Source organism: Giraffa tippelskirchi, chromosome X (genome assembly GCF_054371585.1).
Source record: "Giraffa tippelskirchi isolate mGirTip1 chromosome X, T2T-mGirTip1v1.2.pri, whole genome shotgun sequence".
NCBI lineage: Eukaryota > Metazoa > Chordata > Mammalia > Artiodactyla > Giraffidae > Giraffa > Giraffa tippelskirchi.
The window spans coordinates 56,107,249-56,131,780 of NC_137289.1; the positions used below are offsets into that span (position 1 = coordinate 56,107,249).

General features: G+C 41.9%; 2 protein-coding genes across 3 annotated transcripts in view; both read left to right on the plus strand.

Annotated features, from left to right (window-relative positions):
• LOC145536868 (melanoma antigen preferentially expressed in tumors-like) overlaps window positions 1-24,532 on the plus strand; it is a 74,767-nt gene that overhangs the window by 9,730 nt on the left and 40,505 nt on the right. The gene's annotated exons all lie outside the window — the stretch shown is intronic.
• Window positions 5,050-23,668, plus strand: LOC145536870 (melanoma antigen preferentially expressed in tumors-like). 2 transcript variants are annotated; one of them, XM_081567044.1, is made up of 4 exons: window positions 5,050-5,942; window positions 19,379-19,678; window positions 20,104-20,706; window positions 21,532-23,668. In XM_081567044.1, the coding sequence occupies exons 2-4, from the start codon at window positions 19,632-19,634 to the stop codon at window positions 22,043-22,045; spliced, it is 1,164 nt and encodes a 387-aa protein (XP_081423170.1). In that variant the 5' UTR covers window positions 5,050-5,942; window positions 19,379-19,631; the 3' UTR covers window positions 22,046-23,668. The 2 variants fall into 2 exon arrangements, with proteins under 2 accessions (XP_081423170.1, XP_081423171.1); XM_081567045.1 differs by having other exon boundaries at window positions 5,848-5,942; window positions 19,376-19,678.

Sequence of the window (24,532 nt, forward strand, 5' to 3'; positions counted from 1 at the left end):
CTTGAATGACAACGAAACATGTATTAGATTTATTCACCACCTCTCCATTAACTCTCATCTACTCTCTTTTGGTACTTTCTCTCCTTCTGTCACTCCAGGTTACATTCTCTACAGTGTCTTTAGACCTATATTTCATTTTTCTAATTCTTCTCTCAAGTACGAAAATTATCTTTGAGCTTTCAACCACAGCACCAAATATTCAGGGTATAATTTATTATGCCTCTCGAGTATTGAAGGGAGGTAAGGGTTAGAGATGTTAAGTGAATGTTCTCAGGTGACCCAGCATGACAAAGGCAGAGCTCAAACTAACATAGATCAGACCCTCAGCCCAAGTCCTTCCCACTGTACTTGCTTTCTCCTGGGCTATGGATCTTCCCAACCTCTCACATCCCAGAAAATACAGTATAGTGAGGTCTTCCAACATTTTTAGAACTGTGCAATACTTCATTTTAGCTTTTAAAAGTCAGAGAAAGAGACACAGATGTAAAGAACAGACTTTTGGACTCTGTGGGATAAGGCGAGGGTGGGATGATGTGAGAGGATAGCGTTGAAACATGTATATTATCATATGTGAAATGGATCGCCAGTCCAGGTTGGATGCATGAGACAAGGTTCTCAGGGCTGGTGCACTGGGATGACCCTGAGGGATGGGATGGGAAGGGAGGTGGGAGGGAGGGTCTGGATGGGGAGGGAACACATGTACACCCATGGCTGATTCACCTAAATGTATGGCAAAAACCACCACAATATTGTTAAGTAATTAGCCTCCAATTAAAATAAATAAAGAAGAAAAAAAATGAAAGTCAGTGATTCTGCTTTATTAGGAATGATATTTTCCTAGGACTTTGTTCCAACCTTTGGAGCATTTATGTATTGTTCCAAAAACAGATTACAATCATCACGGTATTTCGTTTCCAAGAAGAGCAAACCCCAGCATGTTTACTCAGAGAAGCATGGGAATTGTTTGGAACAGTTTTGATATACAACTTTCATCCTACCAGGAGTGAGATGGACACACAAAAATGAGTGATGTCCACATGGGCCCCGTCAGCATGACTGCAACATGTCAGCAAGCGGAATAGATGGCCAGACATTTAACACTTTCATTCTTTTCCTTCCTCCAACTTGGCAGAGGGCAGAGGTGTTAGAGGACAATGCAGGACAGGCCTTTTGGGGGACACCGCCCGTCCCTCCCTGCACTCGTCACACCATCCTGCCTGTCCTCCAGAGGAACCCCAGGTAGCCTGAGACAGCTGTGATTCCTCAGAGAAATATCCAACTCGGACAGGCACAGGGGCCATCGGGAGAGAAAGTGGTGATCATAAGGGCGGGCCAAAGACCCTCAGCCCCACAGTGAGCCGGGAACTGTCCCTTTACTCCTTCTGGGGACGATCTACCCCCATGGCTGCTCTGTTTCCCACGGCCAAGTCTGACTGAGCTCACACAGGTGACAAAGCTTCAACCAGCATCCAGTGACCCCCAGTCCAACATGTGCATAGTTGGAGGAACGGTGCCTGGGCTGTTCTGGGGCAGGGGAAGGAAAGGGCTGCCTCAGGGGCACCGCTTCCCCTTTCCCTTGCCTCTCCTCTGACCCCCGCCATGGTAGAGCTTTCTTCTCTTCCCTTCCCTTTCTCTTTCTCCCTTGTCTCTACACCCCTATGTCTCATCGCTCCCCTCCTCCCTCCACTCTCTTCCTGTCTTCATCTTCCTCCCTCCTTCCTGAGCCCCACCACACCCACCTCCCTGCCACAGCCTCCTGGGCCATCCCTGAGGTCTGTCTTGATTTGACAGAGTGCTGGACCCCCAGTGAGGTAGCAAGGCCCTCGCCTTCCATCCCCCCACTCCCTCTTCCTCCACACCCTTCACTGGGCACTGGAGGAACGGAGGCAGGGAGGGGTGGAAGGCCTGCAGATTGGATTTGAAGTGCTGGTCCTTGTGGCACAGGAGAAGGGAGTTGGGACAGTCTGGGAGGGAGCTACCCAGGGGAGAAAGGAGAGGGAAGATGGAGAGACTGGGGGTGAGAGGCTTCACAACCCTGAGCTGTCAATCACTTCTTTCTATTTGTGGTTTTGGACTGTGCCATCTGGAATTGTTTCCCAAGTTGTTACCTCTGGAGAGTGCCTACATTCCTCCCTGACACTTACAAACATTGCTGATCTCTGCACCTACCCTTGAGTCTGTTAAGTTGGGGGTAATTATCGCCTATTCCCAGTGTGTTGAGAGAGATTTTATTATGAATGGCTGCTGGATTTTGTCAAATACTACTTCTGCATCCATTAATGTAGTCCTGACTATTTTCTTCACAAATTATTTGCTCTGCCCTTCCCTTCCCCCTTCCCTGGGGTCAGCCCTGCCTAGAGGAGAACTGAGCTTACACTCCCTTTCTGAAGCTACAGAAGGGCTGTGAATTGGTGCCTCTCATTGACTGGGACGGTATCCAGGGCTGCGCTGGGTGGTTGCTACCACTGAGGCAGCCTGAGTTAGGAATCCACTTTTCCTCGTGTGGAATCAGAGCAGGAATCTGAGGGTAGAGCACATATCACTGTGTGTTGCACCCAAGAATCACACAAAAATGCACATGAATAGGGTCGAGGGTCTTAGAATGTGGTATTCAAAAGGCCCAGGAAATGATAGAGATCACAGTACCCCGAATTAAGAAAATCACTGCTTGAATAATAAAAGACATTCGACAGATGCCAACACTGATGTGAACAATGTTGAAATAATGACAAGAAGTTTGAAGTGACCATCATAAAAGAAACTATCAAGTAGTTACAAATTCTCTTTAAACAAGCGAAAAAATTGAAAATCTCACCAAAGAATTGGAAGAGAAAGAAACAAGTAGAAAGTATAGAACACAACAATACTGCACTTCTTACTGAAACCTGGGAGATTTTAGACTTAAAAGTGGGCTTCTTCTAGCTTGCTTTCTATCTTATTATCCACTGAGCAATATTAGATTTGAAATTCAAAAGGAAGATACTATAGAGTGTCATTCACACATTTACTGAAATTGAGAAATGAAGTCAGACTTTTACTTATAAACTATAATGCTATTGATAATTGAAAATATTCAGTGAGAACTAGATTTCCAATCGTTCAGTCATATGCTGAACATTTTTCATAAACTGAGTGAACTACACTTGTAGTACCAAGATTTAGAAAAAGGATATCTAAAACACATTTACCTGGTGTATCTACAATATTCTAGAAATTACATCCTTTGCAAATTAAAAATATGAGACGCCAGTTTTCAAAATTCTTATAGGGGAAAATAGATACCTTAAAATTCTCCTTTTGAAAAGTTTCTGTTGCTCTTATCTTCACCCCTGAGTGGTCCATCTAGAGGAAGACATTAAGTGCATTATCGTTGCAATCTGCCCAGTTACTGTCTGTACAAGTGGCACCTGAAGTGGACCTCTCAGTTGTTCTCTGCTCAGGTTCTTTGGGCAGAACCTGACATTAGGCTGGGCTAATGTCTGTTCCTCTGAGCAACAGAGAACAGGATTTTTCATTATCCTTGCCTGAGGTTCTTTAGAAATTTGTCTGGACACTGGAAGCACTTCAACCAACCATTACCCATTAATAAAGTGATACTGGGTTGGAGATGAGTTAAATACTTAGACTTTCCTTAAACTACTTATGGGAAACAGTATTGATAGGCATTGCCATTCTTTTGGACTGAAGCAGAATCTAAAGCACAGTGTGCTTTAAGGTAACTTCGTGGAAATTGCAATATATTTTTAAGCAACAGAGACTAGGAAGAAGCCTAGATCTCTTGACGCTCAATTCTGATAGCATACAGTCAATGATCACGATAATAATCCTCCATTTATCATCACTGTCAAGTGTTCTGCTAAGCCCTATATATGCATTATCTAAATGGAAGCCTATCAACAGTCAAGAAGTGACATCAATTGTCATTCTCCTTTTGATGTTGGATAATGAAATCTTGGAAGTGTTAACGCGCCAGGCCAAGGTCATGGAGCTTATGGTACCACTCGGTGGTAAAGTCATGAACCCAGGGATCCAGTCTTAAGATATTTAATGCCATTACCCCCATCTAGTGAAAGATGACATTATATGGCAAAAATTAGAACAGTCATGGATGGTTTACTTCTTTAGCAGCAACTAAAAGAGTATAAGAAAGAAGTGTAGACAGAGAACAGGAAAAAGCAAAACTAAACTAAAGCAAAGTGAAAACAACAACAACAAATCAGAGAAACAAAACATACGCAGAAAAATTATGATCAAATGCTAAGTGTCATGAAGAAAAGTAAGCCTTGGCTGGTAAGGTGAGCAGAGAAGTGAGCTTAGTAAGGATGGTGGTTATAGGAACATCTGTGGGCAGGTTGTTGCAGGAAAATATATAATGGTGTGAGAACATGCTTGGTGAGTTAGAGTTAGGGTCAGAGGCACAAAAAAGAGGCTAGTGTGGCTGGAGAACAATTCCTTGAACAAATCTTGAAGTATACATTATACCAGGCATTAGTATAAGGATATGTTAATGAACAAATAAACAAAGATTCCTGCCCTCCAGGAATTTATATTTTTACATCAGAAGGAGATGGCCAATTTAGAGAAATAGCATACAAATAAAATGTATTGTATTCTGAAAAGTGGTAAACAATTGGGAAGAGAACAGGAAATAAACAGTGGAATCAGGATTTCAGGGAGAAAGTGAAAGTGAAAGTTGCTCAGTCGTGTCTGACTCTTTGCGACCCCATGGACTATACAGTCCATGGAATTCTACAGGCCAGAATGCTGAAGTGGGTAGCCTTTCCCTTCTCCAGGGGATCTTCCTAACCCAGAGATCAAACGCAGGTCTCCCACACTGATGGGTGGATTCTTTACCAGCTGAGCTACAAGGACAGCCCAAGAACACTGGAGTGGGTAGCCTATCCCTTCTCAGTGGATCTTCCCAACCCAGGAATCGAACCGAGGTCTCCCACATTGCACACTGAGAAGGTTGGACACAAGAACCCTGAATGCCTCTTGTTCTTAAAGGGGTCGCAGTTTTCTTCTTCCCCAGAGAAGGGCATGGCTTCACACTCCAGGATTCTTGCCTGGAGAAGCCCCTGGACAGAGGGACCTGGTGCGCTACAGTTCATGGGGTCACAAAGAGTCAGACAAGACTGAAGCGACTTAGCATGCATGCAGTTTTCTCCTTTATGCTGCTTTTGTCAAATGTCAATGTCATTGCTATGCTGGCTTAACTGCACAGAGGCCAGAATACATATTCCCTATCTGGTGTGGACTCAACTCCTTATTTACCATAGGAGAGCCATGTGGACACTAAAGTCTGATGGCTTTTTTCATCAAGTGCTAAGTCGCCCGTCAGGCTCCTCATCCATGGGATTCTCCAGGCAAGTATACTGGAGTGAAAAAAAAAAAAGAATACTGAAGTGGGTTGCCGTGACCTCCTCCAGGGGATCGTCCCGACCCAGGATCGAACCTGACTCTGGCATCTCCTGCACTGGAAGGCCGATTCTTTACCACTAGCGCCACCTGAAAAGCCTCTTTTTCATCAAGGGGCCAATCGTTTTTAAGTTCAGTCTCTGTTGCAAAGCTCATCGATGTGGACATCAGTTCTCTGGGTTTGAGTCCTGGCCTGGCAGAAATCCTGGCCAGGTGGTATCTAGGCCACATGGAGAGACCTTGTGCCCAGCTTTCCAACCATGGTTTCTAGAGGTGCAGAGCTGGCATTTGAGAGGAACCCTCTCACCCATAACCCTCTCTGCCCTCACTCCCCGTGGGTGGGTCTGTATTTTGGCCCCGCCTCCCGGGACCGATCTGACTGAGTGCGTGGCATGTGACCGGAACTACACCAATCACGTGCTCTTCTGCGGCTTGCTGGCGGTGAGCTGAGGAGAGGGAGGAACGCGCTGCCACTGCTGGGGTCTTGGACGTCTCAACTATTTTCCGACTCTTCTTCCAGTCAGGTACATCTCAAAAGTATTCTTTCTATAAACTACGTCTCTACCGATATAAATGAAATTACCTAGGACCAAAGTTTGGGGATTAATAAGAAAGGCGATCGATTAAATTGCTCGCCGGCCAACTCTCCTGTCCACCCTCTGTACAACCCTCTTTCCTTACCTGTGATTAGCTTCAATTTTGTGACTAATCATTTCTTGCTCTCTTTAAAATCCCTCGATCAAAAATATAAAATAAAATAAAATGCCTTGATCGTGTTGTGCTCCTTTAAAAATCGTATTTGTTTGCATCTAATTATTTTTGTGGTTCTTATTGATATGCCAGACTTTAAATTCAGACTCAGGGCTACACAGAAACACATACTGTAGGAGTATGATTCTTTCCCCACACCTTCTACAGCCTTCCCATTCCCCATGTCTTTTCCACAGTCCCCCTGTAGATAACCAATCTGGTTATCTGGTTGAATCTTCCCTGTATTTCCTCTACGCAAATGAATAAATGCATACGGGTTTTCCTATGTTCCATTGTTTATTAAATGAAAGATAGCATTTTCTAAAGCTTCTTTGCACTTTTCCTTTTGCAATAAACAGCATTCCATTAAAAAAAACTCCTTATTCTGTACTCCTTCATTCTTTTTTACAGCTACATTGGATTACACTGGCTTCTATAGGGGCATTTCAGTTGTTTTCAACATTTCGTATTAATTAATACAAACAATGGTGCAGTGAATAACCCTGGGTACACGTGTTTTTGTGTTGGTAGAAATATCTCTTCAAGTTTTATTCCCAGCAGTAGGATTGTTGGGCCAAATGTTAAATGCATCTGTAGTTATGTTAGGTATTTCCAAATTTCTCTCCAGAAGAGTTGTACCGCTGGCCACTGGGATTCTTTCCTCACTGCCTCACTATCAGAATGTGTTTCCCTATCTTTGTGACCTTTATTGTTATGGTAGGTGAGAAATGATATCTCCGTGTTGTTTCAGTATGGTGATGGTTTACTTTCTCAGTTTTGTCTGACTCTTGTGACCCCATGGACTGTAGCCTGCCAGGCTCCTCTGTCCATGGGATTCTCCAGGCAGGAAGACTGGAGTGAGTTGCCATTACCTTCTCCAGGGAATCTGCCCCACCCAGGGATTGAACCCGAGTCTCTTGCATCTTGTGCATACTGGGTGAATTCTTTACCACTGGGCCACCAGGGAAGCCCTTGTTTTAGTATGTATCTGTCTAATTATGAGGAAGTTTGACACATTATATATATACTGTGAATTCTCTATTCATAGCTTTTCCCATTTTCCTGAGGAAATATTAGCCCTTTGTCCTGCAGTACTTGACTTCTGTGTGTATACTTGGACTATTATTCATTTGTCCGTGGGGCATCCTGCAAATACTTTATCCCAGTTTCTCCAATGCCTTTTAATTTAGCTCAGCTGGTGAAGAATCCGCCTGCAAGCCAGGAAACTCCGGTTCAATTCCTGGGTCGGGAAGATCCTCTGGAGCACAGATAGGCTACCCACTCCAGTATTCTTGGATTTCCCTGCTGGCTCAGCTGGTAAAGAGTCTGCCTGCAAAGCAGGAGACCTGGGATCGATCCCTGGGTTGGGTGGATCTCCTGGAGAAGGGAATGGCTACCCACTCCAGTGTTCTGGCCTGGAGAATTCCATGGAGGTCCATGGAGTCACAAAGAGTCATAGTCCCAAAGAGTCATACATGGCTGAGCCACTTTCACTTTCACTTGCCATACATTAAAAAAATCTTTTCTCGTCACATAGAATGTTCTTTTCTTTAATCACCTCTGGAAATTTCAGTCAGAGTTAGAAAGCCTTTCCCAATGCTGATATTGAAGAAGAATTCGGCCCTATTATCTTCAAGATTTTGTTATGGTTTCATTTTTTTGTTTAGATTCCTAAACTCATTTACAGTTTATTTTTGTGGATGGTAGATCATGGATCTACACTAATTTTTTTTAATGTTGTTCCAGCATCATTTATTGAATGTTCATCTTTGCCTCAGTGATTTTACATGGCTTTGGATCACATAGAAAAATCCCCAAATATAACTGGTGTTATTCTGACTTTTTTATTCGATGCCACTGGCCTATTAGTCTATTCCTGTACTGGTACCCCACTGGTATAAATTTGGGGCTTTATAGTGTGCTTTTATGTCTGATGTGATTACTATTCACTCATAGGTTTTCCTTTTTACTTACATCCTGGCTATTCTTGCATGTTTTTTAAAAAATATGAACTAAATTATCCATTGGTCTAACTCATAAAAATGTTCGCTGATATTTTTGAGATTATATTCAATGTATACATAACTTTAGAGGGAATGAATATCTTTTTAATACTGAGTTATTCTATCTAAGGTCATTGAAAATCTTTCTACTTATTCAAGTTTCCTTCTATGTTGTTCGAAAGTGTTTACAAATTATCCTTGTATAGATGCTCTCGTTCAGTTGATTTCTATACATTTACTCTTTGTTATCGCTATTTTATATGGGATTTTCTCTCCTAAAGTGTCCTCCAGCTCTGTGTGTGTGTGTGTGTGTGTGTGTGTGTGTGTGTGTGTAGAAACAAAGACTAATAATTTTTGTAGGTAACTTTATATCCTACTACCTTGCTGAATTCTCTTTGTTTTAGTTAATTTGTCATGGTTTCTATAAGACTGTTCAGGTGTGCTATGATATCACCTGCACGTAGAGGTGGCTTTACCTCTCCTTTTCCATTCTTAAAAATCTTTTTGGTTTCTCTAGTCAACTGACTAGTGCTTGCTGCTGAAGACTGAACGGGAGTGATGTATTAGGCATACACTGGTTATTCCTGACCTTATTGGAAAACCTCCAGTATAAAGTACTTATATAAATAAAGTACTTGCATGAGGAACTTCTTACATAGCATTTATCATGTCATAATGCATCCCTGATTCCTATTTCTTGAGTTTTCTCTTTTTTAACACTAATGCCTATTGAAGTTTCCCAATGATTGGTTTGGCATCTATGGTGATAGTCATATGATTATTGTTGTTCAGTTGCTGTGTCATGTCTGACTCTTTGCAACTGAGGCTCCTCTGTCCTCCCCTATCTCCCAGAGTTTGCTCAGATTCATGTGTATTGAGTCAGTGACGCTATCTAACCATCTCATTCTCTGCTGCCCCCTACTTTTTTGCCTTCCATCTTTCTCAACATCAGGGTCTTTGTCGTTAAATATGTTACCGTGGTGAATGATATCAGTGAAGTTCCTAATATAGAGCCAGCCTTGTATTAATGGAATAAATCCCACTTTGTCACAGTATATTACTTTCTAAATGTATTGTTGGCCGTTTGCTAATATTCTATTTAGAGTTTTGGTATCTATGTGTATGTGTTAGTATCCTACTTGCTTCCTAAAAGAAGTAAAGGAAGTGTTCTTCCTTTCAAATGTTCTTACACAAGTCATAAAGCTTTGGTACTATTTGATCTTTGATGGTTTACAAGAATTCACCGATAAATACATCTGAGCAAGGTGCTTCGTGAGGGTAGTTCTTGTAATAACTTTATCCATTTCTTCTGTGAAAATTGGCTGATTTAAACTTTCTAACACTAGAGTCAGACTTTTGGTAGTCTGTATTTATCTAGGAAGTTACCTATTTCATGTGGATTTTCAAGTTGATATGAGTATAGGTTGACAAAGTAATCCCTCAGTTTTTAAGTTTCAATGATTATTTCATCCTTTTCACCTATTACTTTGTCTGTCTCTGTGATCTTCCTTCCTTCATCAAGCCAGCTTATGGCTTGTCTGCTTTGAAAAACAGGATTTCACTTTGTTATTCTATTTTGTGTCTCATTCATTTCTGCTTTTATCTTTTGTTTTATTTAGTTGTTCTTTTATTCCTAGGTTTTCTTTTCAGTTTTCTGAGGCCATACTTTTAATTCATTTATCTTCATTCTTTTATTTTTACCCATAAGTGTGTTTATGGCTGTGAACTTGCCTCAGATCACTGCTATAAATGTCTCCCATACATTCTGATGTGTAGTTTTTCATAGTCGTTCTTTATAACTTGACTTTGTATTTCTTGAACTCAGCACTTTTTAAAGAAGAGTTAAAATTTTTTCAGATGGAAAAGCCTTTCTGTTTCAATTTTTGTTATCAACTATTGTTGCATTGGGATTAGATAAGATTGCTTGTAATATTTCTACTTTATAGAAATTAATGGTATCATCTCTGTGAGATCATTACAATCCATCACTGACAAGTGTATATTCTCTAGTCTTTTTTGTTGTTGGTGTAAATTTATTTATTTTAATTGGAGGCTAATTAGTTTACAATATTGTGTGCCTATTGCCATACATCAACAGGAATCAGCCATCGGTCTACATAGTCCCCAAGTCCTGAACCCCGCTCCCAGTTCCCATCCCACCCTATCCCTCTGGGATGTCCCAGAGCACTGGCTTTGAGTGCCCTGCTTCATGCATCGAACTTGCGCTGGTCATCCGTTTCACATATGGTAATATACATGTTTCAGTGCTATTCTCTCAAATCATCCCACCCTCGCCTTCTCCCACACAGTCCAAATGTCTGTTCTTTACATAAATCCCTCTCAGCAGTCTTGCATATGGGGTTGTCGTTACCATCTTTCTAAATTCCATATATATGCGTCTATACACTGTATTGGTGTTGCTCTGTCTGACTCACTTCACTCTATGTAATAGGCTTCAGTTTCATCCATCTCATTGGAACTGACTCAAATGTGTTCTTTTTTATAGCTGAGTAATAGTCCATTGTGTACATGTACTAACACTTCCTTATCCATTCGTCTGCCAGTGGACATCTAGGTTGTTTCTGTGTCCTAGCTGTTGTAAACACTGCTGCAATGAACACTAGGGTACATGTACATGTGTCTCTTTCAGTTCTGTTTTCCTTGGTCTGCATGCCCAGCAGTGGGATTGCTCGGTCGTATGGCAGTTCTATATCCAGTTTTTTAAGGAATCTCCACACTGTTCTCCATAGTGTCTGTACTAGTTTGCCTCGCTACCACAGTGTAGGGGGATTCCCTTTTCTCCACAGCCTCTCCAGCATTTATTGTTTGTAGACATTTGGATAGCAGCCATTCTCACCAGCGTAAGATGGTACCTCATTGTGGTTTTGCTTTGCATTTCTCTGATGAGTGATGTTGAGCTTTTCGTGTATTTGGTAGCTATCTGTATGCCTTCCATGGAGAAATGTCTATTTAGCTCTTCGGCCCACTTTTTGATTGGGTCTTTTATATTTCTGGTACTGAGCTGCATGAGCTGCTTGTGTATTTTGGAGACTAATTCTTTGTCAGTTGCTTCATTTCCTGTGATGTTTTCCCATTCTGAAGGCTGCCTTTTCACCTTGCTTTAGTTTCCTTTTTGTGCAAAAGCTTCTAAGTTTCATTAGGCCCCATTTGTTCACTTTTGTTTTTATTCCCATTACTCTGGGAGGTGTGTCCTAGAGGATCTTGCTGTGATTTACATCAGAGCATGCTCTGCCTATGTTTTCCTCTAAGAGTTTTATAGTTTCTTGCCTTACATTTAGATCTTTAATCTATTTTGAGTTTATTTTTGTGTATGGTGTTAGAAAGTGTTCTGGTTTCATTCTTTTACAGGTGGTTGACCATTTTCCACAGCAGCACTTGTTAAAGAGATGGTATTTTCTCCATTGTATATTTTTGCCTCCTTTGTCAAAGATAAGGTGTCCATAGGTGCACAGGTTTATTTCTGGGCTTTCTGTTTGGTTCCACTGATCTGTATTTCTGTCTTTGTGCAGGTCCCATACGGTCTTGATGACTTTCTCTTTGGAGTATAGTCTGAAGTCAGGAAGGTTTTTTCCTCCACTTCCATTCTTTTCCAGGATTGCTTTGACTATTCGAGGTTTTTTCTGTTTCCATACATTTTGTGAAATTTTTTGTCCTAGTTCTGTGAAAACCATTGGTAGCTTGATAGGGTTTGCATTCAACCTATAGATTGCCTTGGATAGTATACTCATTTTCACTATATTGATTCTTCCAATCCACGAACATGGTATATTTCTCCATCTATTTGTGTCATGTTTGATTTCCTTCATCAGTGTTTTAGCATTTTCTATATATAGGTCTTTTGTTTCTCTAGGTAAATTTATTCCTAATATTCTATAATTTTTGTTGCGATGGTGAATGGGATTGTCTCCTTAATTTCTCTTTCTATTTCTTCATTGTAATTCTTTAGGAATGCAAGGGATTTCTGTGTATTAATTTTATATCCTGCAACTTTACTATATCCACGGATTAGCTCTACTAATTTTCTGGTGGTTATTTAGGGTTTTCTATGTGGAGGATCACGTCATCAGCAAACAGTGAGAGTTTTACCTCTTCTTTTCCGATCTGGATTCCTTTTATTTTTTTTATTCTCTGATTTCTGTGGCTAAGCCTTCCAAAATTATGTTGAATCGTAGTGGTGAGAGTGTGCACCCTTGTCTTATTCCTGACTTTAGGGGAAATGCTTTCAATTTTTCACCACTGGGGATAATGTTTGCTGTGGGTTTGTTGTATATGTGTTTTATTATGTTGAGGTATGTTCCTTCTATGCCTGCTTTCTGGAGAATTTTTCTGTCATAAACACGTGTTGAATTTTGTCAAAGACTTTCTCTGCATCTATTATTTCCACCATTCTATTTCCCACCTCAGTTCTCTTCTCTTCCGCCTCAGTCATTCTACCATTGTTTTCCTTCAGAGTGCTTTTAGTTGCAGTTATGGCATTGTTCACGATTGATTGATGCTTCTGTTTTTCTTGCAGGTCCTTTTTAAGCATTTCGTGCCTCTTTTCAATCCTTGACTCTAGATCTATTTATCTGTAGCTCCATTTTGTTTTCAAGATTTTGGATCATCTTTACTATGATTATTCCGAATTCTTTTTCAGGTATACTCCCTATCTCCTCCTCTTTTGTATGGTTTCGTGGGTTTTTGTCATGTTCCATCACCTGCTGAATATTTCTCTACCTTTTCATTTTGTTTAGATTGCTGTGTTTCAGGTGCCTTTTCTTCAAGATGGAAGTTCATGGTTCCTTATAATTTTGGAGTCTGCTCCCTGTGGGTGGGGATGGACCAGTGACTTGTCAAGGTCTCCTGCTTTGGGGAGCTTGTGTCTGTGTTCTGGTGGGCATAGCTGGATCTCTTCTCTCTGAAGTGCAGTGAAGTGTCCAGGAGTGAGTTTTGGCGTGTTTGTGGCTTTGGCATGGCTTTAGGTAGCCCCTCTTTAATGTTCAGAGTCTTTTCCTGTTTTGCTGGAGAATTAGCATGGTGTGTCTTTCACTGGAACTTGTTGTCTTTTGGGTGGATCTTGGTTTCAGTGCAGATATGGAGACTTTTGGGTGAGCTCTTATCTATTAATGTTCCCTGGAGTCCGGAATTCTCAAATGTTCTAACGTTCTGGAGTTAAACGTCCTGCATGTGGCTTTTGGTCCTACACTTACAGTTGCCTCAAGACTTCCTCATCTATACATCACAGAGGATGAAACCCCTAGGTTAATGGTGCAACAATTCTCCACACCTGGGAACACCCAGAGAGATTCACAGAGTTATGTAGAGAAGAGAAGAGGGAGGAAAGAGAAATAGGGGACCAGGAGGAGAAAAGTGGGTGTCAAAAGTGGTGAGAGCAATCCAGCCAGTAATGAAAACCCTAAGTGCTCTCCACAGCTCAGAACACCCAGAGAGATTCACAGACTTATGTAGAGAAGAGAAGAGGGAGGAAGGAGATAGAGGTAGCCTGGAGGAGAAAAGGGAGAGTGAAAAGGGGGGAGAGCAACTAAGCCAGTAATCAAATCCCTAAGTGAAAATGGATACTAAACAATTGATTCTTAAACGTACAAAATTGATAGCAAATATCAGATATCAAATTTTAAAAACCTAGGACAGAAGTTAGACTCTTAAAACTACAATATAAAAAATAAACGCAAAATCAATCACAAAAATAAAAAACATACTTAGGCTATTTGTTTAAAAAAGTGTTTTTAAAGGTAATTGTAGGCTATAAAATGAAAGTTCAAAGAATAAAAAAGATTTGAAATTTTTAAAAAAGTTAAAATGTGATAATAGTGAAATTATAACTAGGAATTTCTCTGGAGCTACTATGGGCAGTGTGGGGTCAATTCAGTGTCAGCTGATCCCTTGTTTCAGCTTGTACTTGTTTCCAAGGTCTATTCACAGTCTCAGCATTAACTGCAGTGTTTTAATCTGGTGCACCTGTCACTTCCAGAGCAGTTCCCCCTTCTTTCTTTATTTTGGCATCCTCTGTTTGCAGATCTCTTCAGTGTCTACTTTCTACCCTGACAAGAGGGGGTGAATGTGGCCACTGATTTAGGCTCACTTGTTCATTTGTGTTGTGGGGAGAGAGGGACACTGCAAACATATATCACTGGCACGTGTGGGGAGTGATCACAGTGGATGGACCACAGTGGTTTGGCCCCAGCCCAAGGTGGCGTGTACTTTCTGGGTCCACACTGCTCAGGCTCCAGAGTGCTCTGCAAGGGCACTGTCCCAAGTGTGCCCTGCCTTTCGTGCACTTCCCACTGAGGTTCTTGTGTGCTGCACATGTGCACAGACCCAGATTGGCTGTGCGTTTTGTGCCCTTCCCAGGTCCAAGCAGCTCAGGCGACCAGGTGCTTGGCTAGTGCATTGTCCCAGGTGGGTCATGCGTCTTATGCACCTCCCTGGTTACAGACACTTGATTTCCCTGGTGTGCTGCAAGAGCACAGCCCCAGGTGTGCCATGTGTCTCCTCTCAGGAGCTGATCTCAGGCTGTGACATACGTGGCAGGTGTGAACCATCCAGGATCCCTGGAATACATGGTTAGCTACTGGGAGCCTGCTCACTGTTTGGTGGAAGATGTGGTCTCTGGGGCCGAGACTGCAGCAGCTCCTTGCCTTCTGGCCCTGGGTGTCACAAACCTACCTCTCTGTCTCCGGGTATAGAGGGCCCTATACGGCAGCCGGCTTCCTCTCCTATAATATTTACACAATCATTTCTTCTGTGAGTGTGCCAGGGGTCACTGTGCGGCATTAGAACCTTTCATGGGAAAGGATTTTTTTTTTTTGGTCTCCCCGGCGATCCCATGGTTTGGGTGGCTATCTCACATTAGGTCCCTCAGATTGTCCTCAGGGCATTCAGGCCCAGTTCTTTCCCTAAGGACCGATGATGCAGCCCGCGCCTCCCTGCCCAGGCCCTCTTGCTGGTGGCGGATGCAAGCATCTGTGCCACTTCTCTATCTCCCCGTGTTGTTGCGGTTAGGTACGGGTATTCTATGTTTTTTTTATCTCTTCAGGTTGCTGCCCTCTGAGATTCAAAAACTCCCCACAGACATGGCTGTCAGAGGGTTTCCTACTGTGTGGAAAATTCTACTTCTTCACCACTCCGTCCCCAGGACAGTTCTCTGTCCCTAAATCTTTAGTCTCTCTTTTCTTCTTTTGTATGTTGTGCTACCTCCTCTCGAAGAGAATGGGTTGCATTTCTGGGTGCCTTGTGTCCTCCACCAGTGCTCAGAAGTTTCTTTGTGGGAGTTGCTCAACATTCAAATGATCTTTTGGTGAATTTGTGGGGGAGAGGCTGGTTTCCCCATTCTATTCCTCTACCACCTCGGGACCACCCTTTTCTCTAGTCTCATACAATCTGATCAGCCTTAGACTGAGATTGATGTATTAAATCTTCTATTGTTATTGTTTTCTCTTACTACTGTTATTTTATCCACATATGTGTCCCTATTTACTTTTTCTTTTTAATTAGTTTATTTATCTACTTTTTAACTTTACAATATTGTATTTGTATTGCTATATATTGACATGAATCCACCATGGGTGTACATGTTTTCCCCCTCCAGAAGCCCCCTCCCACCTCCCTCCCCATCCCATCCTTCCGGGTCATGCTGGCGCACCAGTCCCGAGCGCCCTATATCATGCAGTGAACCTGGACTGGCGATTCGCCTCACACATGATAATTTACATGCTTCAATGCCATTCTCCCATATCATCCTGCCCTTGCCCTCGCCCATGGAGTCCATCATACTGTTCTATTTATCTGTGTCTCTTTTGATGTTTTCGCATACAGGGTTATCTTTACCGATTAACTATACCATATATATGTATTAGTATACTGTATTGGTGGTTTTCTTTCTGGCTTTCTTCACCCTGCTTAATAGGCGCCAGTTTCACCCACCTCATTGAAGGAGTTTGCAGTACTCCTGGTGCATAAATATTCCTGCAGATTATATCTTCACTCTGAGTTTATGGTTTTATGATTAAGACATGTTCATGTTTTATGATTAAGATATATTTCAGTCAGTTCAGTCAATCGGTCGTGTCCGACTCTTTGCGACCTCATGAATCACAGCACTCCAGGCTTTCCTGTCCATCACCAACTCCCGGAGTCCACCCAAACCCATGTCCATTGAGTCGGTGATGCCATCCAACCATCTCATCCTCTGTTGTCCCCTTCTCCTCCTGCCCTCATCTTTCCCAGCATCAGGGTCTTTTCAAATGAGGCAGCTCTTCACATCAGATGGCCAAATATTGGAGTCTCAGCTTCAGCATCAGTCCTTCCAATGAATATTCAGGGCTGATTTCCCTTAGGATGGACTGGTTGGATCTCCTTGCAGTCCAAGGGACTCTCAAGAGTCTTCTCCAACACCACAGTTCAAAAGCATCAATTCTTCTGCGCTCAGCTTTCTTTATACTCCAACTCTCACATCCATACATGGCCACTAGAAAAACCGTAGCGTTGACCAGACGGGCCTTTGTTGACAAAGTAAGCTCTCTGCTTTTCAATATGCTGTCTAGGTTGGTCATAACTTGCCTTCCAAGGAGCAAGGGTCTTTTAATTTCATGGCTGCAGTCACCATCTGCAGTGATTTTGGAGCCCAGAAAAATAAAGTCTGACACTGTTTCCACTGTTTCCCCATCTATTTGCCATGAAGTGATGGGACCAGATGCCATGGTCTTAGTTTTCTGAATGTTGAGCTTTAAGCCAGCTTTTTCACTCTGATCATTCACTTTCATCAAGGGGCTCTAGTGCTTCTTCACCTTCTGCCATAAGGGTGGTATCATCTGCATATCTGAGGTTATTGATATTTTTGCTGGCAATGTGGATTCCAGCTTGTGCTTTCTCCAGCCCAGCGTTTCTCTGATGTACTCTGCATATAAGTTAAAGAAGCAGGGTGACAATATACAGCCTTGAGATACTCCTTTCCTATTTGGAACCAGTCTGTTGTTCCATGTCCAGTTCTAACTGTTGCTTCTTGACCTGCATACAGGTTTCTTAAGAGGCAGGTCAGGTGGTCTGGTATTCCCTTCTCTTTGAGAATTTCCCACAGTTTATTGCGATCCACACAGTCAAAGGCTTTGGCATAGTCAATAAAGCAGAAATAGATGTTTTTCTGGAACTCTCTTGCTTTTTCGATGATCCAGCGGATGTTCGCAATTTGATATCTGGTTCCTCTGCCTTTTCTAAAACCAGCTTGAACATCTGGAAGTTGACGGTTCACGTATTGCCGAAGCCTGGCTTGGAGATTTTTGAGCATTACTTTACTAGCATGTGAGATGAGTGCAGTTGTGCGGTAGCATGAGCATTCTTTGGCATTGGCTTACTTTGGGAATGCATGAAAACTGACCTTATCCAGTCCCATGGCCACTGATGAGTTTTCCAAATTTGCTGGCATATTGAGTGCAGCACTTTGACAGCATCATCTTACAGGATTTGAAATAGCTCAACTGGAATTCCATCGCCTCCACTAGCTTTGTTCATAGTGATGATTCCTAAGGCTCACTTGACTTCACATTCCAGGATGTCTGGCTCTAGGAGAGTGATCACACCGTCATGATTATCTGGGTCATGAAGACCTTTTCTGTACACTTCTTCTGTGTATTCTTGCCACCTCCTCTTAATATTTTCTGCTTCTGTTTGGTCCATACCATTCTGTCCTTTATTGAGACCATCTTTGCCTGAAGTTCTCCTTTGGTATCTCAAATCATCATAGTTAATGCATTGTTAAAACTCATCCTGAAGCACCTATTTCCTTAACACTTTACTCTCTAATCCATGCATTTTTTCCTCCAGTATCAGCTAACACTCCCCTATTTCATTATGATAAAAAGGTTGTTCTATTTTCTTATACTCTTCCCCTTTCTCTCATTTTTACTTGCACATGTTCTGTTTTTTCACAACATAAAACTTGTGTACATTAGTCTTCTCCCCTTTCCTCCATGTTGATTTTAGTATTGCCATGTAAAATACTCACCGTTAGATACTTTGGTGACGTTTTCCTCCTCATCACCTGTTGGGACACAATCTCAGTTCTTCTTTTAGAAGATTACTGGCAAATATTCTGTAAAGAGACGTGTAGCGAATATTGTAAGTTTCCGGGTCGCAGTGTCGCTGTCACTCTACTCAACTATGCAACTGCAGTGCCAAAGCATTCAGAGACAATACATAAATGGTAGATCGTGGCTTTGTTCCAATCAAACTTTATATATCAAATGAAGCAGTGGGCTTGATTTGGGTTAGTGGGCCAGGCTGAAGACTAATCCCTACTCTAGTAGCTTCCTTAGTTGAATATAAAATCTTTATGTCAGCCTTTCATTTTGTTTGTTTGTTTTGGCGATTGAGGGAGAAGTCATGGTACTCTGATTTGTGGTTTTCTTATGTATTGAAAGAGCCTTAATTTTCCCTTCTGTTTATTTTTCCCATCATTACCCAAGGGCCAGCTGAGGCTTCTCCCTTCTTCATTGCCTTATTCTTCCCTAAAAAAGTTGTATCTTTCAAAAACTGCACTTTTAATTCATCCGTGTCCCTTAAAGAGTTCCTATTAGGAATTCCTCCCCTGTAGTCCATGCTCTCATAATCTAGGACACCTTTTTAGGAATTTTAGATTTATTCTGTGCTTAGTCATTCTGCTGTAGTTTTAGATCTCCTTTAAGCCCTTTCCCATCTTCCTTCCTCTCTATCTCTTGGGAGATTTCTATGTCTGTCTTTTTTCTTACCACAAAGCCTAGTCATGGGAGTATGAAAAATCATGCTGAGATTTCATGAAATTTGTTTTATTCACAATTATTTTGAATTTTTGGCATTCCCCATTTTAAAGGAATTATGAGGCTTTTATGTTGATGCACATTTTGCTTCTTATTGGTTTGTATCTTTTGGGGAAGAAATAATTTGAGGACGGTCAAGATCGGCTTCTGCCAACTTACCTATGAATTCTAATGGCATTTTATCTTATGGAAATGTGTGTATCTGTGCATATATCTAATTAAATCCACACGCAAGTCTATTTTCATTCTATTCCCAGAGGAGAGGTCACTTAAGTTGGCCATATAATTAGCCCATATAGTTACTCAATAAGCATTTTGTCCATAGCTATCCCAGGAAACAGACAAGAGACTATATATTTCTTCTCAGAACTTCTAATATTCTCCACTCTGAAGCAGGTTTGTGAAGATGGACCAAAAGAGCACAGCCACACTCCTCGAGCTTGCTGCAAAGAGTCTGCTGAGTAGTGAGCCTGCAGTGATGCATGCTCTGGAGGAAATCTCAAGAGAACTCTTTGTTCCATTGTTCAACGCTGCCTTCTTTGGTGGGCATAAGAAGATCCTAAAGGCAATGGTGAGGGTGTGGCCTTTTCACTGTCTTCATCTTGGGTCACTGAAGGCATAAGAGCCATACTATGACAGCTTGGAAGCCATGATCGATGGTTTGCCGATCCCCCCAGCCCAGAACTCTTCCTCTAGGTAAGTTTACGACCAGAAGATTTATAGGGAGTCAGCAGGAGGGTATGCTGTAGCCTGCGGCAGGGGAGTATCTAACCTTCTCCCAACACTAGCCAATGAGTTCAGCAGTTGGGGTCACATTCAGTATTTCCTTGTCTTATAGAGTTGATTAAAGAATAGAGGTGATTGAGGGTACTATGTATGAATTTGAGTGTGATTACATAGAAGTGGGACGTGGGCATTGAGACAGGGCAAGACCAGAGGTGAAGGAAGTGGGGGGAAAGGATGAAAGATGCTCAATTTGTGTGGAAAGAACTTCCTGGTGAATGGTGATGAAGTGAAAACCAGGATTCAGGTGATCTCTCTGTGTTTCCCATCATTGATCTTGCTGGGTAATGTTCCAATCAACCACATCTCATGTGTTGTGTCTTCTCCTTTCCTTACAGGGGCTACAAACTGAGGATCCTAGATTTAAGGCACAACTCAAAGTATAAGACAACATGCTCTCACGTCAGGATCGCATTCCCTTTGTGTTTACAGTCACGCATATCCCCTCAGCACACTGTCCTTAACTTAGAAAACACTCAGCATAGTGCCACGTGCCTTGGGATTGGTAATTCCAGGTCTGAGGTTGAGACAGCTCAGGAAACCATGGTATTACTAGTGGATATTTCCCTCAATAATACCTTGAGAACACAGCAGTTTCTCACTTTCCTCTGTAATAAAGTTGAGCAGAGCTCTGGGTTCTTGCACCTCTGCTGCAGAGATTTGCAAATCAGTAGAATGTCTGCCAACACACGGATCCTTCAGATTGTGGACCTGGGGTGCATTGATCATCTGGAAACGGATCAAGCTTATCTGAGTGAGGTCATGACCCATTTTGCCAGAATGATCCACCTGCGCGGCCTTAGTTTGTCTAACCTCAGCTTTGAGTCTTATAAGGGAAGGAATTTCAGGTCTTTTCTCGTCTGGCTTGGGCAGCTGGAAAACCTCCAGGAGCTCAGGTTGTCTTTCTTCTACCTCAAAGATCAACTGCACAGAGTACTCAGGTGAGGGGGTTGGGAGAAATCTGGGTTCCCTGAAAACCTCATTGTTAAGACAGAAGGGCCCATTCTTGCGTCTTCCTATGCTCCTAGTAACCTATATCTCCTTTCACCTCAGCATAGGCGTTGCTCGGACTTTGAACCTAGCTGGAGGAGAATGGGGAACCTTATGGTGAGGGACAGATGAGGTTAGTGAAGGAAGCTCTGCTCACTCATTTATTCAGTGACTACGGGCAGACAGTTAGAACATGTCTGTACATAGATTTCTGAAAAAGACTCAGTTCTTCTGCTCCTGGACTTTATAGCTCTCTAGGGAGGAAGGGGAGGCACTCAGAGAGAAACATTAAGTTGTAGCTCTAATGCACATGCCCGTGGATGGCTCACAAGTGTTAACACTGCCAGATAAGTTTGCTCCTGTATTTTCCTGAAGGCTTAGACGCTTGAATGGAGAGCTTCTCATCTGGGAAGTAGTTAAAGGAAACCCTAAGTTGCCTGCTTCCCTGGACCCATCCTCGCCAAATAAGTCAACCAGATCCAGCACTTATTATTTTGTATATACTGAGTGCATGTGATTTTTTTCACTTAATCCTTCTTGTAACCATGAATAATAATTACTGCTGTGCACATTTTCAAGGTTAAAACCCTCTTCCTCAGAGTGGTAAAGTAACTTTCTCCGGGTCACAAATTTATAATCTCTGATCATCATGTCCACATTGATAACCACCTATTGGAAACTCGTATATAGCAGTGTATTCTAGACGAATATATTACTGTAATTTGGGGCTCTTTGCTGTCATTCTTCTAAAATAAACTTACCTTTTCTCTCTTTAGAGTCCTGCCACCTCATGTGGATACATTGTGTCTCTCTTTCTGTGGCCTTTCTATCAGAGATGTCACTTCCCTGTCCCAGAGCTCTCAGGCCACCCAGCTCAGAGTATTGAATCTCAATAACAATCAAATCTTTTCAGAAGCTTATGAGCCCTTCCAGGTTCTGCTGGAGAAGGTCTCAGGCACCCTGCAACATCTGGAGATAAATTATTGTATGATGACTGATTCTATTCTCTTGGCCATCATCCCAACCCTGAACCAATGTACCCACCTCCGCGTCTTTAAATTTGCCTTCAACCCCATTACGATGCCTGTGCTCGAGAGCCTTCTGCAGCACTTGACATCCTTGCCAAGGCTGAGGCAGGTGATGTATCCCATTCCTGTCCATTGTTACCAGGAGTGGAATTTTCTTCACAGCGTGAACCGACAGAAACTTGCCGAAGTTCAGGCCCAGGTCAAGGCGATGCTTCACATGTTACACCAGGATCACGTGAAATGGGCTACTTATTCTGAGTGATTTCCACTGTATAAGGAGTTGTTTCATCACTGATACGTGGCTGTTAAGGGTTCATTGTTTTGCCTGAAGCCCAAGTTTGTAGAGATACATATACAAAGATCTACTGTTCCAGGAAACTGGGGTTTAGGAATGTTGGATATGTAACTGACCTCTATAAAAGAGAAACCTTAAAAAGGAAATAGAGGAATTAGAAAAGTCCTCTGCATCTCTTGCCCGCTGCCCTCTACATCTTCTTCTCGTTACTAACCAAGTTATGACTGTGTGATATATGCTGACTGAGGCATTATACATCACATCATTTCCTTTTCCACACTGATTGGTCCATTTATCCATTTATGGGCACTTGACAAAATTCAGGTCTGTTGAAACTCTTCCTAGAGGTGGTAGTTGTTCAGGAATTTTACCCTCTAGGTACCTGCAGATTTCCCTCTGTTTCTGATTCGCTCAGGTTGTTTATCAGGAAGCATATGCAGGTAAAAAGAAACAGACTATGCCCACTACCTAGTGGCATCTTCATCAGCATGTTACTGCCTGATTTTTCAGGTCTCAGAACCCCGGCTTTGTTACTGGCTATTCCACACACGTTCACCAAGCATCTGTTATGATTTAGGAACTTTTGCACATGTTAAAAAAAAAAAAAATAAAGTCCCTGATCTCACTCAAAGTGTAGATACTCCTCTCATTTACTAGTTTGTCTGTTTTCCCTAGAGCATTTGAGAACTTATTTATCCCCCATATCCTTGCCCCGCCACCCCCCTTTTTTTTTTTAACATTTTCCCTTACATGATTGGCTCAAATGATACTGGCCTCTTTTGTCCTGTTGGATAGCTGCTCAGTCCTCACATCATGGCTTGAAGGTTACCTCCTCAGACAGGTTTTCTGTTTTCTCTTATTTCCCCATTTAAGTAGATTTATTCTGATGTTTCTTTGTCTTAATGTACCATGTACAGTTCCTTCACGGTACACATTGTTCCGTATGTATTCATTCTGTCTGCTATTCCACTAGAGTTGCACTGTTCAGTATGGTGCACACTAAACATATGTGAATACTGAGGTCTAGAAATTTGGCTGTTCTCATATGTGATGTACTCTAAGTGTTAGATGCACACTGTGTATCCAAGAGTTAATAAGAAACAAAGGATGTAGAATAACTGATCAATCATTTATGTATACTGTTTCCATGTTGAACTGATAACATACTGCATATCAAAAACAGTAAAGATAAGAGAATGTAAATTCTTTATATTGTTATATGTTAAAATGATAGCATTGTATTTCAAAGAATTAGTAAGGAAAATGTTAAAATAATTACCTGCTCCTATGTTTACAAGTCAATGTGATAAAATAAGGCATTTCAACAGTCACTGAGAGAAAATACTGTTAATTAATAGATTGTTCCTAGTGTCTATGTGTTGATAGGGTAACACAGAAAATGTCAACGATTTGGTAACAAAAAAAGAAGAGAAAAATAATTAGTAGTTTATGTATAGGGTTTCCTTGTTGAAATGAAAACAGATTGCATTTTAAAAACTTAGTAAGAAAGAAAAATGTAACAGTAATTAATGATGTGTTCGTTGTTTCCATGTTGAAGTAATAAAACAATTTTTAAAACTCAGTAAAAAATTTAGTTATTTTTCCTACATGTTGAAATGATAAACCATTTAAAGTCTTGAGAAATTATAAAAATTAATTCTTAATTAATAACTATAGCTAACAACTTGTTCCTAACTGCATTTAACGACTGCATTTCTGAATTAGAAAGACTAACATTCCCCAACCAGGAATCCACCCCAAGGCCTGCGGCACTGGAAGTGCAGAGTCCTAACCAACCACTGAACCGCCAGGGAAATCCCACAAATAGAATTAAGTCGGAGGCATTTTCTGTGGTGTCTTCTTTAAGCCAAATAAGCATTCAGTTATTCACAAGTTGTATAATTTTTGCATTTAAAACATCACTGAGAACCCCCCTGGTGCTCCAGGGGTTGGGACTCAGTGTTTTCACTTCCTTAGGCTGGATTCAATCTCTGGTTGAGGAACTAAGATCCTGCAGTGCAAGCTGCGTGGTCCCCACGCCCCCACCCCCAAATAATCAATGAATCAGTTCAGTTCAGTCGCTCAGTCGTGTCCGACTCTTAGCAACCCCATGAATCGCAGCATGCCAGGGCTTCCTGTCCGTCACCAACTCCCGGAGTTTACCCAAACTCATGTCCATCGAGTCGGTGATGCTATCCTGCCATCTCATCCTCTGTCGTCCCCTTCTCTTCCTGCCCCCAATCCTTACCAGCATCAGAGACTTTTCCAAGGAGTCAACTCTTCGCATGAGGTGGCCAAAGTATTGGAGTTTCAGCTTCAACATCAGTCCTTCCAATGAACACCCAGGGCTGATCTCCTTTAGGATGGACTGGTTAGATGCCCTCGCAGTCCCAGGGACTCTCAAGAGTCTTCTCCAACACCACAGTTCAAGAGCATCAATTCTTCGGCGCTCAG